Genomic DNA, 21,507 nt, shown 5'->3' with positions numbered 1-21,507 from the left:
ACCACTCTCCCCCCACACCACTCTCCCCCCACCACTCTCCCCCACCACTCTCCCCCCCACCACTCTCCCCCCCCACCACTCTCCCCCCCCCACCACTCTCCCCCCCCCACCAATCTCCCCCCCCCCACCACTCTCCCCCCACCACCACTCTCCCCCCACCACTCTCCCCCCACACTCTCCCCCCACCACTCTCCCCCCACCACTCTCCCCCCACCACTCTCCCCCCACCACTCTCCCCCCACCACTCTCCCCCCCCACCACCTCTCCCCGCCCACCACTCTCCCCCCACCACTCTCCCCCCACCACTCTCCCCCCCACAGTCTCCCCCACACTCTCCCCCCCCACCACTCTCCCCCCCCCCACCACTCTCCCCCCCCCACCACTCTCCCCCCCCACCACTCTCCCCCCCCACCACTCTCCCCCCCCACACCACTCTCCCCCCCCCCACCACTCTCCCCCCACCACTCTCCCCCCCCCCCCACTCTCCCCCCCCCACCACTCTCCCCCCACCACTCTCCCCCCCCACCACTCTCCCCCCACCACTCTCCCCCCACCACTCTCCCCCCACCACTCTCCCCCCACCACTCTCCCCCCCCACCACTCTCCCCCCCACCACTCTCCCCCCACCCACTCTCCCCCCACCACTCTCCCCCCCCACCACCTCTCCCCCCACCACTCTCCCCCCCCACCACTCTCCCCCCCCACCACTCTCCCCCCCCACCACTCTCCCCCCCCCACCACTCTGCCCCCCCCACCACTCTCCCCCCCCACCACTCTGGCCCCCCCCACCACTCTCCCCCCCCACCACTCTCCCCCCCACCACTCTCCCCCCCCACCACTCTCCCCCCCCCACCACTCTCCCCCCCCCACCACTCTCCCCCCCCCACCACTCTCCCCCCCCCACCACTCTCCCCCCCCCACCACTCTCCCCCCACCCACTCTCCCCCCACCCACTCTCCCCCCACCACTCTCCCCCCCCCCACCACTCTCCCCCCACCACTCTCCCCCCACCACTCTCCCCCCCCACCACTCTCCCCCCCCCACCACTCTCCCCCCCCCACCACTCTGCCCCCCCCACCACTCTTCCCCCCCCACCACTCTCCCCCCCACCACTCTGCCCCCCCACCACTCTGCCCCCCCCACCACTCTCCCCCCCACCACTCTCCCCCCCCCACCACTCTCCCCCCCCCACCACTCTCCCCCCACCACCACTCTCCCCCCACCACTCTCCCCCCCCCCACCACTCTCCCCCCACCCACTCTCCCCCCCACCCACTCTCCCCCCACCACTCTCCCCCCCCACCACTCTCCCCCCCCACCACTCTCCCCCCACCACTCTCCCCCCCCACCACTCTGCCCCCCCCACCACTCTCCCCCCACCCACTCTCCCCCCACCCACTCTCCCCCCACCACTCTCCCCCCACCACCACTCTCCCCCACCCACTCTCCCCCCACCACTCCCCCCCCACCACTCTCCCCCCCACACCACTCTCCCCCCCCACCACTCTCCCCCCACCACTCCCCCCCCACCACTCTCCCCCCCCACCACTCTCTCCCCCCACCACTCTCCCCCCCCACCACTCTCCCCCCCCACCACTCTCCCCCCACCACTCTCCCCCCCCACCACTCTCCCCCCCACAGTCTCCCCCCACCACTCTCCCCCCTCTCCCCCTCACACCCCCCCACACCCCCCACTCTCCCCCCACTCTCCCCCCACACTCTCCCCCCACACTCTCCCCCCCACTCCCCACTCCCCACTCTCCCCCCCACTCCCCCCCACTATCCCCCCACTATCCCCCCACCTTGTGATGGAGGCGATGTTCCCCACCGTGTAGAAGACGGCAAACAGCGTGAGGCCATGGGGCAACCACAGAAATACCGCGCCCTAGACACACACAGTTAGACACACACAGTTAGACACAGTTAGACACAGTTACATAGACAGTTAGACACACATAGATAGACACAGTTACATAGACACAGTCACATAGACACACACAGTGAGACATAGACACAGTTAGACACAGTTACATAGACACAGTCACATAGACACACACAGTGAGACACACACAGATAGACACAGTTACATAGACACATAGACACAGTTACATAGACACAGTCACATAGACACACACAGAAATACCGCGCCCTAGACACACACAGTTAGACAGTGAGACATAGACACACACAGATAGACAGTGAGACACAGTTAGACACAGTTACATAGACACAGTCACATAGACACACACAGAAATACCGCGCCCTAGACACACACAGTTAGACACACACAGTTACATAGACACACATAGATAGACACAGTCACATAGACACACAGAAATACCGCGCCCTAGACACACACAGTTAGACACACACAGTTACATAGACACACATAGATAGACACAGTCACATAGACACACAGAAATACCGCGCCCTAGACACAGTTAGACACACACAGTTAGACACAGTTACATAGACACAGTCACATAGACACATAGACACACACAGAAATATCGCGCCCTAGACACAGTTAGACAGTGAGACACAGTTAGACACAGTTACATAGACACAGTCACATAGACACACACAGTGAGACACAGTCACATAGACACACACAGAAATATCGCGCCCTAGACACACACACATAGACAGTGAGACATAGACACACACAGATAGACACAGACACATAGACAGTGAGACATAGACACACACAGATAGACACAGACACATAGACAGTGAGACATAGACACACACAGATAGACACAGACACATAGACACACACAGAAATATCGCGCCCTAGACACAGTTAGACACACACAGTTACATAGACACAGTTACATAGACACAGTTACATAGACACAGTTACACATAGACACATAGACACAGTTACACATAGACACAGTTACATAGACACACACAGATAGACACATAGTTACATAGACACAGTCACATAGACACACAGACACACACAGAAATATCGCGCCCTAGACACAGTTAGACAGTGAGACATAGACACAGATAGATAGATAGACACAGTTACATAGACACATAGACACACACAGAAATATCGCGCCCTAGACACAGTTAGACACACACAGTTGCATAGACACAGTTACATAGACACAGTTACATAGACACATAGACACACAGAAATATCGCGCCCTAGACACAGTTAGACACACACAGTTACATAGACACAGTTACATAGACACACATAGATAGACACAGTTACATAGACACATAGACACACACAGAAATATCGCGCCCTAGACACAGTTAGACACACACAGTTACATAGACACAGTTACATAGACACAGTTACATAGACACACACAGATAGACACACATATATAGACACAGTTACATAGACACACAGTTACATAGACACACAGAAATATCGCGCCCTAGACACAGTTAGACAGTGAGACATAGACACAGTTACATAGACACACAGTTACATAGACACAGTCACATAGACACACACAGAAATATCGCGCCCTAGACACAGTTAGACAGTGAGACATAGACACAGTTACATAGACACACACAGATAGACACAGTCACATAGACACACACAGAAATATCGCGCCCTAGACACACACACATAGACAGTTAGACATAGACACACACAGATAGACAGTGAGATATAGACACACACAGATAGACACAGTCACATAGACACAGTCACATAGACACACACAGAAATATCGCGCCCTAGACACACACACATAGACAGTTAGACATAGACACACACAGATAGACACACATAGATAGACACAGTTACATAGACACACACAGATAGACAGTGAGACAGTGAGACATAGACACACACAGATAGACACAGTCACATAGACACACACAGAAATATCGCGCCCTAGACACAGTTAGACACACACAGTTACATAGACACAGTTACATAGACACAGTTACATAGACACAGTTACATAGACACATAGACACACAGAAATATCGCGCCCTAGACACAGTTAGACACACACAGTTACATAGACACAGTTACATAGACACAGTTACATAGACACATAGACACAGTTACATAGATAGACACAGTTACATAGATAGACACAGTTACATAGACACACAGTTACATAGACAGTTAGACACAGACACACAGAAATATCGCGCCCTAGACACAGTTAGACACACACAGTTACATAGACACAGTTACATAGACACAGTTACATAGACACATAGACACACATAGATAGACACAGTTACATAGACACAGTTACATAGACACACAGTTACATAGACACAGTCACATAGACACACACAGAAATATCGCGCCCTAGACACAGTTAGACACACACAGTTAGACAGTGACACAGTCACATAGACACACACAGAAATATCGCGCCCTAGACACAGTTAGACAGTGAGACATAGACACAGTTACATAGACACAGTTACATAGACACACATAGATAGACACATAGTTACATAGACACATAGACACACAGAAATATCGCGCCCTAGACACAGTTAGACAGTTAGACACAGTTACATAGACACACATAGATAGACACATAGTTACATAGACACATAGACACACAGAAATATCGCGCCCTAGACACAGTTAGACAGTGAGACACACAGATAGACACACATAGATAGACACATAGTTACATAGACACACAGAAATATCGCGCCCTAGACACAGTTAGACAGTGAGACACAGTTACATAGACACACATAGATAGACACATAGTTACATAGACACAGTCACATAGACACACAGAAATATCGCGCCCTAGACACAGTTAGACAGTGAGACACAGTTACATAGTTACATAGACACACACAGAAATATCGCGCCCTAGACACAGTTAGACAGTGAGACATAGACACAGTTAGACACACACAGATAGACACATAGTTACATAGACACACACAGATAGACACAGTTACATAGACACACAGACACACACAGAAATACCGCGCCCTAGACACACTCACATAGTGAGACAGTTAGACATAGACACATAGACACAGTTACATAGACACACACAGATAGACACACATAGATAGACACAGTTACATAGACACATAGACACACAGAAATATCGCGCCCTAGACACAGTTAGACAGTGACACACAGTTAGACACAGTTACATAGACACACACAGATAGACACACATAGATAGACACAGTTACACACAGTCACATAGACACACACAGAAATATCGCGCCCTAGACACAGTTAGACAGTGAGACACAGTTAGACAGTTACATAGACACATAGACACACAGAAATATCGCGCCCTAGACACACTCACATAGACAGTTAGACATAGTTAGACACACATAGATAGACACAGTTACATAGACACACAGTTACATAGACACACACAGAAATATCGCGCCCTAGACACAGTTAGACAGTGACACAGTTAGACACACACAGATAGACACATAGTTACATAGACACACACAGATAGACACAGTTACATAGACACACAGACACACACAGAAATATCGCGCCCTAGACACACTCACATAGTGAGACATAGTTACATAGACACACAGTTACATAGACACACACAGAAATATCGCGCCCTAGACACAGTTAGACAGTTAGACACAGTTACATAGACACAGTTAGACAGTGACACACAGTGAGACAGTGAGACACAGTGAGACACAGTTACATAGACACATAGACACACGGAAATATCGCGCCCTAGACACAGTTAGACAGTTAGACACACACAGATAGACAGTTAGACACAGTTACATAGACACACAGTTACATAGACATAGACACATAGACACACACAGATAGACACAGTTAGACACAGTTACACACAGTCACATAGACACACACAGAAAATATCGCGCCCTAGACACACTCACATAGTTAGACACAGTTAGACAGTGAGACACAGTTAGACACAGTTACATAGACACATAGACACACAGAAATAGACACACAGAAATATCGCGCCCTAGACACAGTTAGACAGTGAGACATAGATAGACACAGTTACATAGACACATAGACACACAGAAATATCGCGCCCTAGACACACTCACATAGACACAGTTAGATAGACACACATAGATAGACACAGTTACATAGACACACATAAATATCGCGCCCTAGACACACTCACACAGTTAGACACACACAGATAGACACACATAGATAGACACAGTTACACACAGTCACATAGACACACAGTCACATAGACACACAGTTACATAGACACAGTCACATAGACACAGTTACATAGACACAGTTACATAGACACACACAGAAATACCGCGCCCTAGACACACTCACACAGTTAGACACAGTTAGACACAGTTACATAGACACAGTTACATAGACACAGTTACATAGACACAGTTACATAGACACACAGAAATACCGCGCCCTAGACACACTCACACAGTTAGACACAGTTAGACACAGTTACATAGACACAGTCACATAGACACACACAGAAATACCGCGCCCTAGACACACTCACATAGACAGTTAGACATAGTTAGATAGTGAGACACAGTTACATAGACACAGTTACATAGACACAGTTACATAGACACACAGTTAGATAGACACAGTTACATAGACACAGTTATATAGACACAGTTACACATAGACACAGTTACACATAGACACAGTTACATAGACACACATAAATACCGCTCCCTAGACACACTCACACAGTTAGACAGTGAGACACAGTTAGACACACATAGATAGACACAGTTACATAGACACACACACACAGTTACATAGACACACAGTTACATAGACACACAAAAATACCGCTCCCTAGACACACTCACAGATAGACACAGTTAGACACACATAGATAGACACAGTTACATAGACACAGTTACATAGACACAGTTACACATAGACACATAGACACAGTTACACATAGACACAGTTACATAGACACACAGAAATACCGCTCCCTAGACACACAGATAGACAGTCACAGTTAGACACACATAGATAGACACAGTTACATAGACACACAGAAATACCGCTCCCTAGACACACACAGTTAGACACAGTTACATAGACACATAGATAGACACATAGATAGACACACAGAAATACCGCTCCCTAGACATAGACACACAGTTAGACAGTCACAGTTAGACAGTGAGACAGTTAGACACATAGACACACAGAAATACCGCTCCCTAGACACAGTCACAGTTAGACACAGACACAGTTACAGTTAGACATAGACACACAGAAAGACCACTCCCTAGACACACACACAGTTAGACACAGTTACATAGACACAGTTACATAGACACATAGACACAGTTACATAGACACACAGAAAAACCGCTCCCTAGACACAGTCACACATAGACACAGTCACAGTTAGACACAGTTAGACACAGTTACATAGACACACACACACATAGACACAGTTACATAGACACACAGAAATACCGCTCCCTAGACACAGTCACATAGACACAGTCACATAGACACAGTTACATAGACACAGTTACATAGACACAGTTACATAGACACATAGATAGACACATAGAAATACCGCTCCGTAGACATAGTCACAGATAGACACAGTTACACAGATAGACACACAGAAATACCGCTCTCTAGACACAGTCACAGATAGACAGTGAGACAGTTAGACACACAGTTACACATAGACACATAGAAATACCGCTCCCTAGACACAGTCACAGATAGACAGTCACAGTTAGACACAGTTACATAGACACAGTTACATAGACACAGTTACATAGACACAGTTACATAGACACAGTTACACACAGTTAGATAGACACATAGAAATACCGCTCCCTAGACACACACAGATAGACACAGTTACATAGACACAGTTACACAGATAGACACATAGACACATAGAAATACCACTCCCTAGACACACACAGATAGACAGTGAGACAGTTAGACACAGTTACATAGACACATAGAAATACCGCTCCCTAGACATAGACACAGTTACATAGACACAGTCACATAGACACACACACACATAGACACAGTTACATAGGCACATAGACACATAGATAGACACACAGACACATAGACACACACAGTGACAGTGACATAGACACAGTCACATACAGTCACATAGACACAGTCACATAGACACACAGTGACATAGACACAGTCACATAGACACAGTCACATAGACACACAGTGACATAGACACAGTCACATAGACACACACAGTGACACACAGTGACATAGACACACAGTCACACACACAGTCACACACAGTGACATAGACACAGTCACATAGACACAGTCACATAGACACACAGTGACATAGACACAGTCACATAGACACACACAGTGACACACAGTGACATAGACACACACACACACACAGTGACACACAGTCACATAGACACAGTCACACACAGACACAGTCACATAGTCACATACAGTCACATACAGTCACATAGACACATAGTGACATAGACACAGTCACACAAACACACATAGACACACACACATAGACACAGTCACACACACAGTCACACACAGTCACATAGACACACACACATAGACACAGTCACAAAGACACAGTCACACATAGTCACAGTCACACACAGTGACATAGACACACACACAGTGACACACAGTCACATAGACACAGTCACACACAGACACAGTCACATAGTCACATACAGTCACATACAGTCACATAGACACATAGTGACATAGACACAGTCACACACACACACACAGACACACACACATACACAGTCACACACACAGTCACACACAGTCACATAGACACACACACATAGACACAGTCACAAAGACACAGTCACACATAGTCACAGTCACACACAGTGACATAGACACACACACACACACAGTGACACACAGTCACATAGACACAGTCACATAGACACACACAGTGACACACAGTGACATAGACACACAGTCACACACAGTGACATAGACACACACACACAGTGACACACAGTGACATAGACACACACACACAGTCACACACAGTGACATAGACACACACACACACAGTGACACACAGTCACACACACAGTCACACACAGTGACATAGACACACACACACACACAGTGACACACAGTCACATAGACACACACACAGTGACATAGACACACACACACACAGTGACACACAGTCACACATAGACACAGTCACACACAGTGACATAGACACACACACACACAGTGACACACAGTCACACATAGACACACACACACACAGTGACATAGACACACACACACACAGTGACACACAGTCACACATAGACACACACACACACAGTGACATAGACACACACACACACAGTGACACACAGTCACATAGACACAGTCACACACAGACACAGTCACATAGTCACATACAGTCACATACAGTCACATAGACACATAGTGACATAGACACAGTCACACAAACACACATAGACACACACACATAGACACAGTCACACACACAGTCACACACAGTCACATAGACACACACACATAGACACAGTCACAAAGACACAGTCACACATAGTCACAGTCACACACAGTGACATAGACACACACACACACAGTGACACAACCAGTCATAGACACAGTCACATAGACACACACAGTGACACACAGTGACATAGACACACAGTCACACACAGTGACATAGACACACACACACAGTCACACACAGTGACATAGACACACACACACACACAGTGACACACAGTCACATAGACACAGTCACATAGACACACACAGTGACACACAGTGACATAGACACACAGTCACACACAGTGACATAGACACACACACACAGTGACACACAGTGACATAGACACACACACACACAGTGACACACAGTCACATAGACACACACACAGTGACATAGACACACACACACACACAGTGACACACAGTCACACATAGACACAGTCACACACAGTGACATAGACACACACACACAGTGACACACAGTCACACATAGACACACACACACACACAGTGACATAGACACACACACACACAGTGACACACAGTCACACATAGACACACACACACACAGTGTCATAGACACACACACACACAGTGACACAGTCACACATAGACACAGTCACACACAGTGACACACAGTCACATAGACACAGTCACATAGACACAGTCACACACAGACACAGTCACATAGTCACATACAGTCACATACAGTCACATAGACACATAGTGACATAGACACAGTCACACAAACACACACACAGACACACAACAACTACCGCCATTCGCCACTAAGTGGCGGTGACGTCACCACGACGCTTGTGCCAGGCTAGGTGCACCCTGAGGCCACGTGAAGTGTCGAACGCCCGCTGGCAGGAGGTCACGGGGCAGACCCAGGTGCCACGGGTCGACTGGCTGAGATGACTGGCTGATGCACCACCTGTGCCCCCCTACTGTGCCAGGCTAGGTGCACCAGGAGGTCACGGGGCAGACCCAGGTGCCACGTGTCGACTGACTGAGATGACTGTGGCTGATGCACCACCTGTGCCCCCCTACTGTGCCAGGCTAGGTGCACCAGGAGGTCACGGGGCAGACCCAGCAGGTGCCACGGGTCGACTGACTGAGATGACTGGCTGATGCACCACCTGTGCCCCCTACCTGCTGTGCCAGGCTAGGTGCACCAGGAGGTCACGGGGCAGACCCAGCAGGTGCCACGGGTCGACTGAGATGACTGGGGAGGTCTAGGGGGGTCTAGGGGGGTCTGTAGGGGTCTTAGAGGGGTATTAGAGGGGTCTAGGGGGGCCTGGGGGGGGTCTAGGGGGGGTCTTAAAGGGGTCTAGGGGGGTCTAGGGGGGGTCCAGGGGGGTCTAGGGGGGTTTAGGGGGGTCCAGGGGGGGTCTAGCGGGGGTCTAGGGGGGTCTAGGGAGGGTCTAGGGGGGTCTAGGGGGGTCTAGGGGGGGTCTACAGAGGTCTAGGGAGGGTCTACAGGGGTCTAGGGGGGTCTACAGGGGTCTAGGGGGGGTCTACAGGGGTCTACAGGGGTCTAGGGGGGTCTAGGGGTGTCTACAGGGGTCTAGGGGGGTCTAGGGGGGTCTACAGGGGTCGAGGGGGGTCTAGGGGGGTCTACAGGGGTCTAGGGGGGGTCTACAGGGGTCTACAGGGGTCTAGGGGGGTCTAGGGGTGTCTACAGGGGTCTAGGGGGGTCTAGGGGGGTCTACAGGGGTCGAGGGGGGTCTAGGGGGGGTCTACAGGGGTCTAGGGGGGTCTACACGGGTCTAGGGGGGTCTAGGGGGTCTAGGGGGGTCTACAGGGGTCTACAGGGCTCTAGGGGGTCTAGGGGGGTCTAGGGGGTCTAGGGGGGTCTAGGGGGTCTAGGGGGGTCTACAGGGGTCTAGGGGGGTCTAGGGGGGTCTACAGGGGTCTAGGGGGTCTAGGGGGGTCTACAGGGGTCTACAGGGCTCTAGGGGGGTCTACAGGGGTCGAGGGGGGTCTAGGGGGTCTACAGGGGTCTAAGGGGGTCTAGGGGGTCTACAGGGGTCTAGGGGGGTCTAGGGGGGTCTACAGGGGTCTAGGGGGGTCCTATGGGGTCCTAGAGGGGTCTACAGGGGTCTAGGGGGGTCTACAGGGGTCTACAGGGGTCTAGAGGGGTCTACAGGGGTCTAGGGGGTCTAGGGGGGTCTACAGGGGTCTACAGGGTCTAGGGGGGTCTAGGGGCGTCTACAGGGGTCTAGGGGGGGTCTACAGGGGTCTAGGGGGGTCTAGGGGGATCTACAGGGCTCTAGGGGGGTCTACACGGGTCTAGGGGGGTCTACAGGGGTCTACAGGGCTCTAGGGGGGTCTACAGGGGTCTAGGGGGGTCTAGGGGGGTCTACAGGGGTCTAAGGGGTCTAGGGGGGTCTAGGGGGGTCTACAGGGGTCTATGGGGGTCTAGGGGGTCTAGGGGTTCTAGGGGGTCTACGGGGGTCTAGGGGGGTCTACAGGGGTCTAGGGGGGTCTAGGGGGGTCTAGGGGGTCTAGGGGTTCTAGCGGGCCTACGGGGGTCTAGGGGGGTCTAGGGGGGTCTACAGGGGTCTAGGGGAGTCTAGCGGGGTCTAGGGGGGTCTAGGGGGGTCTAGGGGGGTCTAGGGGGTTCTAGGGGGTCTAGAGAGGGTCTACGGGGTCTAGGTTGGTCTACAGGGGCCTACAGGGGTCTAGGGGGGTCTACAGGGGTCTACAGGGCTCTACAGGGGTCTAGGGGGGTCTACAGGGGTCTAGGGGGGTCTAGGGGGTGTGGAGTTACTCACCAGGATGGAGCAGAGGACCCCCAGGCAGAAGCAGACAGCAAACCCCTTCAGACGAGACCCAAAGCCCAGCGTGGTGGCTTCTGACACCTGCAGAGACACACACACAGAGACACACACAGAGACAGAGACACTCACACAGAGACACAGAGACACACACACAGAGACACAGAGACACACAGAGACACACAGAGACACACACACAGACACACACACAGAGACACTCACACAGAGACACACAGAGACACACACACAGACACACACACAGAGACACTCACACAGAGACACACAGAGACACACACAGAGACATAGACACACACACAGAGACACACACAGAGACACAGAGACACACACAGAGACAGACACACACACAGAGACACACACAGAGACACACACAGAGACACACACAGAGACACACACATACACAGAGACACACACAGAGACACACACAGAGACACAGAGACACACACAGAGACACACACAGAGACACACACAGAGACACAGACACACACAGAGACACAGACACACACAGAGACACACACAGAGACACAGAGACACAGAGACACACACACAGAGACACACACAGAGACAGAGACACATTCAGAGACACACACAGAGACACACACACAGAGACACAGAGACACAGAGACACACACACAGAGACACAGAGACACACAGACACACACAGAGACACACACAGAGACACAGAGACACACACAGAGACACAGAGACACAGAGACACACACAGAGACACAGAGACACACACAGAGACACAGAGACACAGAGACACAGACACACACAGAGACACATTCAGAGACACACACAGAGACACAGACACACACAGAGACACATTCAGAGACACAGAGACACACACAGAGACACAGAGACACACAGACACACACACAGAGACACAGAGACACACACACAGAGACACAGAGACACACACAGAGACACAGAGACACACACAGAGACACAGAGACACACACAGAGACACAGAGACACAGAGACACAGACACACACAGAGACACATTCAGAGACACACACAGAGACACAGACACACACAGAGACACATTCAGAGACACAGAGACACTCACACAGAGACACAGAGACACACAGACACAGAGACACACACAGAGACACAGAGACACTCACACAGAGACACAGAGACACACACAGAGACACAGAGACACAGAGACACACACAGAGACACAGAGACACACACAGAGACACACACAGAGACACACACAGAGACACAGAGACACAGAGACACACAGAGACACAGAGACACACACACAGAGACACAGAGACACAGACACACACAGAGACACATTCAGAGACACAGAGACACTCACACAGAGACACAGAGACACACAGACACACACAGAGACACACACAGAGACACAGAGACACACACAGAGACACAGACACACACAGAGACACACACAGAGACACAGAGACACACACAGAGACACAGAGACACACACACAGAGACACAGAGACACACACAGAGACACAGAGACACACACAGAGACACAGAGACACACACAGAGACACAGAGACACACACAGAGACACAGAGACACACACACAGAGACACAGAGACACACACAGAGACACACACAGAGACACAGAGACACACAGACACACACAGAGACACAGAGACACACACAGAGACACAGAGACACACAGAGAGACACAGAGACACACACAGAGACACAGAGACACACACAGAGACACAGACACACACAGAGACACACACAGAGACACAGAGACACAGAGACACACACAGAGACAGAGACACACACAGAGACACACACAGAGACACACAGAGACACACACAGAGACACACACAGAGACACACACAGAGACACACACAGAGACACATTCAGAGACACACACAGAGACACACAGAGACACAGAGACACACACACAGAGACACAGAGACACAGACACACACAGAGACACATTCAGAGACACAGAGACACTCACACAGAGACACAGAGACACACAGACACACACAGAGACACACACAGAGACACAGAGACACACACAGAGACACAGACACACACAGAGACACACACAGAGACACAGAGACACACACAGAGACACAGAGACACACACACAGAGACACAGAGACACACACAGAGACACAGAGACACACACAGAGACACAGAGACACACACAGAGACACAGAGACACACACAGAGACACAGAGACACACACACAGAGACACAGAGACACACACAGAGACACACACAGAGACACAGAGACACAGAGACACACACACAGAGACACAGAGACACACACAGAGACACAGAGACACAGAGACCACACACAGAGACACAGAGACACACACAGAGACACAGAGACACAGAGACACAGACACACACAGAGACAGAGACACATTCAGAGACACACACAGAGACACACAGAGACACACACAGAGACACACACAGAGACACAGAGACACTCACGCACAGAGACACAGAGACACTCACACAGAGACACTCACAGAGACACACACAGAGACACACACACAGAGACACACACAGAGACACACACAGAGACACAGAGACACAGAGACACACACAGAGACACACACAGAGACACACACAGAGACACAGACACACACAGAGACACAGACACACACAGAGACACACACAGAGACACAGAGACACAGAGACACATTCAGAGACACACACAGAGACACAGACACACACAGAGACACATTCAGAGACACACACAGAGACACACAGAGACACACACAGAGACACACACAGAGACACACACAGAGACACACACAGAGACACATTCAGAGACACACACAGAGACACACAGAGACACAGAGACACACACACAGAGACACAGAGACACAGACACACACAGAGACACATTCAGAGACACAGAGACACTCACACAGAGACACAGAGACACACAGACACACACAGAGACACACACAGAGACACAGAGACACACACAGAGACACAGACACACACAGAGACACACAGAGACACAGAGACACACACAGAGACACAGAGACACACACACAGAGACACAGAGACACACACAGAGACACAGAGACACACACAGAGACACAGAGACACACACAGAGACACAGAGACACACACAGAGACACAGAGACACACACACAGAGACACAGAGACACACACAGAGACACACACAGAGACACAGAGACACAGAGACACACACACAGAGACACAGAGACACACACAGAGACACAGAGACACAGAGACACACACACAGAGACACAGAGACACACACAGAGACACAGAGACACAGAGACACAGACACACACAGAGACAGAGACACATTCAGAGACACACACAGAGACACACAGAGACACACACAGAGACACACACAGAGACACAGAGACACTCACGCACAGAGACACAGAGACACTCACACAGAGACACTCACAGAGACACACACAGAGACACACACACAGAGACACACACAGAGACACACACAGAGACACAGAGACACAGAGACACACACAGAGACACACACAGAGACACACACAGAGACACAGACACACACAGAGACACAGACACACACAGAGACACACACAGAGACACAGAGACACATTCAGAGACACACACAGAGACACAGACACACACAGAGACACACACAGAGACACAGAGACACATTCAGAGACACACACAGAGACACAGAGACACACACAGAGACACAGAGACACACACAGAGACACACACAGACACACAGAGACACACACAGAGACACACACACAGACACACACAGACACACACACACAGAGACAGAGACACACACAGACACACACACAGACACACACACAAAGACACACACAGACACACACATACACAGAGACACTCACAGAGACACACAGAGACACACACAGAGACATAGACACACACAGAGACACACACAGAGACACACAGAGACACACACAGAGACATAGACACACACAGAGACACACACACAGAGACACACACAGAGACACACACAGAGACACACACAGAGACAGAGACACACACAGAGACACACACAGAGACACACACAGACACAGAGACACACACAGACACACACACAAAGACACACACAGACACACACACACAGAGACACACAGAGACATAGACACACACACAGAGACACACACAGACACACACAGAGACACAGAGACACACAGAGAGAGACGCACATGGTGAGTGGCTGGGTAACTGAGTGACTAGGTGAGTGGTTGACTAAGCGGGTGAGTGACTAAGCGAGTGAGTGACTAGGTGAGTGGTTGACTAAGTGAGTGAGTGACTAAGCTAGTGAGTGACTAAGAGTGTGGGTGAGTGACTAAGTGAGTCAGTGACTAAGCGAGTGAGTGACTAAGCGAGTGAGTGACTAAGCGAGTGAGTGACTAAGTGTGTGGGTGAGTGACTAAGCGGGTGAGTGACTAAGCGAGTGACTAAGAGGGTGAGTGACTAAGCGAGTGAGTGACTAAGCGGGTGGTTGGGTGACTAAGCGAGTGAGTGACTGGGCGAATGGCTGACTAAGCGGGTGAGTGACTAAGCGAGTGACTAGGTGAGTGGTTGACTAAGTGAGTGACTAAGCGAGTGACTAGGCGAGTGGTTGACTAAGTGAGTGAGTGACTAAGCGAGTGAGTGACTAAGTGTGTGGGTGAGTGACTAAGAGAGTGAGTGACTAAGTGTGTGGGTGAGTGACTATGCGGGTGAGTGACTGAGCGGGTGAGTGACTACGCGAGTGACTAAGCGGGTGACTAAGCGAGGTGAGTGACTAAGCGGGTGAGTGACTAAGCGGGGTGAGTGACTACGCGAGTGACTAAGCGGGTGACTAAGCGAGTGAGTGACTAAGCGAGTGAGTGACTAAGCGGGGTGAGTGACTACGCGAGTGACTAAGCGGGTGACTAAGCGAGTGAGTGACTAAGCGAGTGAGTGACTAAGCGGGTGAGTGACTACGCGAGTGACTAAGCGGGTGACTGAGCGGGTGAGTGACTAAGCGAGTGACTAAGCGGGTGAGTGACTAAGTGTGTGAGTGACTGGGCGAGTGGCTGACTAAGCGAGTGAGTGACTAAGCGAGTGACTAAGTGGGCGAGTGAGTGACTAAGCAAGAGGGTGACTAAGCGGGCGAGTGACTAAGCGAGTGAGTGACTGGGCGAGTGGCTGACTAAGCGAGTGAGTGACTAAGTGAGTGACTAAGCGGGCGAGTGAGTGACTAAGCAAGAGGGTGACTAAGCGGGCGAGTGACTAAGCGAGTGAGTGACTGGGCGAGTGGCTGACTAAGCGGGTGAGTGACTGAGCGAGTGAGTGACTAAGTGTGTGGGTGAGTGACTAAGTGGCTGACTAAGCGGGTGAGTGACTGAGCGAGTGAATGACTAAGCGGGTGAGTGACTAAGCGAGTGACTAAGCGAGTGAGTGACTAAGTGTGTGGGTGAGTGACTGAGCGGGGTGAGTGACTAAGCGGGTGACTAAGCGAGTGAGTGACTAAGTGTGTGGGTGAGTGACTGAGCGGGTGAGTGACTAAGCGGGTGAGTGACTAAGTGTGTGGGTGAGTGACTGAGCGGGTGAGTGACAAAGCGGGTGACTAAGCGAGTGACTAAGCGAGTGACTAAGCGGTGAGCGACTGGGCGAGTGTTTTTTGGTTTCTGGCTGAGTGGACCTAGTCGCGTCACGAACCCCGGCCAGGAGTCCATCCTCCCTCAGCCGCCTCGTCACGGCCCAGCAGAGTCCTCCTCAAGTTGTCCATCGCTAGAGGTCCACCCTAGAGTCGACCTCTCACTCACCTATAGTCCACCCTGCTGGTCTAGAGTCCACCTGTCACTCACCTATAGTCCACCCTGCTGGTCTAGAGTCCACCTGTCACTGACCTATAGTCCACCCTGCTGGTCTAGAGTCTAGAGGAGTCGACCTATCACTCACCTATAGTCCACCCTGCTAGTCTAGAGGAGTCCACCTCTCATTCACCTATAGTCCACCCTGCTGGTCTAGAGTCTAGAGGAGTCGACCTCTCACTCACCTATAGTCCACCCTGCTGGTCTAGAGTCTAGAGGAGTCGACCTCTCACTCACCTATAGTCCACCCTGCTAGTCTAGAGTCTAGAGGAGTCCACCTGTTACTCAGCTATAGTCCACCCTGCTGGTCTAGATTCTAGAGGAGTCCACCTCTCACTCACCTATAGTCCACCCTGCTAGTCCAGAGTCTAGAGGAGTCCACCTCTCTCCTCACCTATAGTCCACCCTGCTAGTCTAGAGTCCACCTTTTACCTATAGTCCACCCTGCTGGTCTAGAGTCTAGAGGAGTCCACCTGTCACTCGCCTATAGTCCACCCTGCTAGTCTAGAGTCTAGAGGAGTCCACCTGTCACTCGCCTATAGTCCACCCTGCTGGTCTAGAGTCTAGAGGAGTCCACCTGTCACTTAGCTATAGTCCACCCTGCTGGTCTAGAGTCTAGAGGAGTCCACCTCTCACTCGCCTATAGTCCACCCTGCTGGTCTAGAGTCTAGAGGAGTCCACCTGTCACTCGCCTATAGTCCACCCTGCTGGTCTAGAGTCTAGAGGAGTCCACCTGTCACTCAGCTATAGTCCACCCTGCTGGTCTAGAGTCTAGAGGAGTCCACCTCTCACTCGCCTATAGTCCACCCTGCTGGTCTAGAGTCTAGAGGAGTCCACCCGTCACTCAGCTATAGTCCACCCTGCTGGTCTAGAGTTTAGAGGAGTCCACCTGTCACTCAGCTATAGTCCACCCTGCTGGTCTAGAGTCTAGAGGAGTCCACCTCTCACTCGCCTATAGTCCACCCTGCTGGTCTAGAGTCTAGAGGAGTCCACCTCTCACTCACTTATAGTCCACCCTGCTGGTCTAGAGTCTAGAGGAGTCCACCCGTCACTCAGCTATAGTCCACCCTGCTGGTCTAGAGTTTAGAGGAGTCCACCTGTCACTCAGCTATAGTCCACCCTGCTGGTCTAGAGTCTAGAGGAGTCCACCTGTCACTCGCCTATAGTCCACCCTGCTGGTCTAGAGTCTAGAGGAGTCCACCTGTCACTCAGCTATAGTCCACCCTGCTAGTCTAGAGTCTAGAGGAGTCCACCTCTCACTCGCCTATAGTCCACCCTGCTGGTCTAGAGTCTAGAGGAGTCCACCTGTCACTCGCCTATAGTCCACCCTGCTGGTCTAGAGTCTAGAGGAGTCCACCTGTCACTCAGCTATAGTCCACCCTGCTAGTCTAGAGGAGTCCACCTGTCACTCACCTATAGTCCACCCTGCTGGTCTAGAGGAGTCCACCTGTCACTCAGCTATAGTCCACCCTGCTGGTCTAGAGTCTAGAGGAGTCCACCTGTCACTCAGCTATAGTCCACCCTGCTAGTCTAGAGTCTAGAGGAGTCCACCTCTCACTCACCTATAGTCCACCCTGCTAGTCTAGAGGAGTCCACCTGTCACTCAGCTATAGTCCACCCTGCTCGTCTAGAGTCTAGAGGAGTCCACCTCTCACTCTCCTATAGTCCACCCTGCTAGTCTAGAGTCTAGAGGAGTCCACCTCTCACTCACTTATAGTCCACCCTGCTAGTCTAGAGTCTAGAGGAGTCGACCTCTCACTCACCTATAGTCCAACCTGCTAGTCTAGAGTCTAGAGGAGTCCACCTGTCACTCACCTATAGTCCACCCTGCTAGTCTAGAGTCTAGAGGAGTCCACCTCTCACTCAGCTATAGTCCACCCTGCTAGTCTAGAGTCTAGAGGAGTCCACCTGTCACTCAGCTATAGTCCACCCTGCTAGTCTAGAGTCTAGAGGAGTCCACCTGTCACTCAGCTATAGTCCACCCTGCTAGTCTAGAGTCTAGAGGAGTCCACCTGTCACTCACCTATAGTCCACCCTGCTAGTCTAGAGTCTAGAGGAGTCCACCTCTCACTCAGCTATAGTCCACCCTGCTAGTCTAGAGTCTAGAGGAGTCCACCTGTCACTCAGCTATAGTCCACCCTGCTAGTCTAGAGTAGACCTCGAGAGGGGAACGCGTGACTTAGGAAGGGAAGAGCCGACTAGGGAATCGATTCCAGCGAGCCGGAGCTACTAGGAGCGCAGCGATTCCAGAATCGATGTTGACGATATTGAATGAGTGGGTGGGTGAGTGGGTAGGTGAGTTGGTGAGTGAGTGGGTGAGTGAGTGAGTGGGTAGGTGAGTGGGTAGGTGAGTGGGTGACTGAGTGAGTGGGTGAGTGGGTAGGTGACTGGGTGAGTGAGTGGGTGGGTAGGTGAGTGGGTGAGTGAGTGGGTGAGTGAGTGGGTGAGTGGGTAGGTGAGTGGGTGAGTGAGTGGGTGAGTGAGTGGGTGAGTGAGTGGGTAGGTGAGTGGGTGACTGAGTGAGTGGGTGAGTGGGTAGGTGACTGGGTGAGTGAGTGGGTGGGTAGGTGAGTGGGTGAGTGAGTGGGTGAGTGAGTGGGTGAGTGGGTAGGTGAGTGGGTGAGTGAGTGGGTGAGTGAGTGGGTGAGTGAGTGGGTAGGTGAGTGGGTGGGTGAGTGGGTAGGTGAGTGGGTAGGTGAGTGGGGTGAGTGAGTGGGTAGGTGAGTGGGTGACTGAGTGAGTGGGTGAGTGGGTAGGTGAGTGGGTGAGTGAGTGGGTGGGTAGGTGAGTGGGTGAGTGGGTAGGTGAGTGGGTGAGTGAGTGGTGAGTGGTGGGTGAGTGAGTGGGTAGGTGAGTGGGTGGGTGAGTGGGTGGGTGAGTGGGTGGGTGAGTGGGTAGGTGAGTGGGTGAGTGGGTGGGTGGGTTCGTGGGTGAGGTGAGGTGGTGAGTGGGTGGTGAGTGGGTGGTGAGTGGGTAGGTGAGTGGGTAGGTGAGTGGGTGGAGTGAGTGGGTGAGTGAGTGGGTGAGTGGGTGAGGGTGGAGTGGTGAGTGGGTGGTGTGAGTGGGTGAGGGAGGGGGTGGTGGGTGAGTGGGTTGGGTGGTGAGTGGGTGAGTGTGTGGGTGAGTGGTGGGTGGGTGGGTGAGTGGGTGAGTGGGGTGAGTGGGTGAGTGGTGAGTGGGTGAGTGGTGAGTGAGTGGGTGGGTGAGTGGTGGGTGAGGTGGGTGGGGTGGGGTTGAGTGGTGGTGTGGGGGTGGGTGGGTGGGGTGAGGTAGTGAGTGAGTGAGTGGTGAGGTAGGTAAGTGAGTGGGTGGTTGAGTGACTATATCCTGAAGAAGGCTCATGGCCCAAACGTCGCCTCTATAAACGTTCCCATATTAAAACACACACCAAATGAGTAACAATCGATTC

General features: G+C 51.6%; 1 protein-coding gene across 1 annotated transcript in view; it reads right to left on the bottom strand.

Annotated features, from left to right (window-relative positions):
* Positions 1-17,999, bottom strand: part of LOC142908156 (vesicle transport protein SFT2B-like) — a gene marked incomplete at its 5' end in the record, with an annotated part of 37,430 nt that extends 19,431 nt beyond the window's left edge. The window contains 3 exon segments of the mRNA XM_076058441.1: positions 1,802-1,884; positions 12,267-12,353; positions 17,944-17,999. Coding sequence (XP_075914556.1) covers positions 1,802-1,884; positions 12,267-12,353; positions 17,944-17,999 — 226 coding nt within the window.
* Between the last annotated feature and the right edge of the window lie 3,508 nt (positions 18,000-21,507).

This window comes from Petromyzon marinus, assembly GCF_048934315.1.
Source record: "Petromyzon marinus isolate PM22_M1 ecotype Great Lakes invasive population chromosome 73 unlocalized genomic scaffold, UKy_Petmar_22M1.pri1.0 chr73_unloc.6, whole genome shotgun sequence".
In the NCBI taxonomy this organism is placed as follows: Eukaryota; Metazoa; Chordata; class Hyperoartia; order Petromyzontiformes; family Petromyzontidae; genus Petromyzon; species Petromyzon marinus.
The sequence above is the reverse complement of the archived record's forward strand: the minus strand, read 5'-3'. Positions and strand labels throughout refer to the sequence as shown.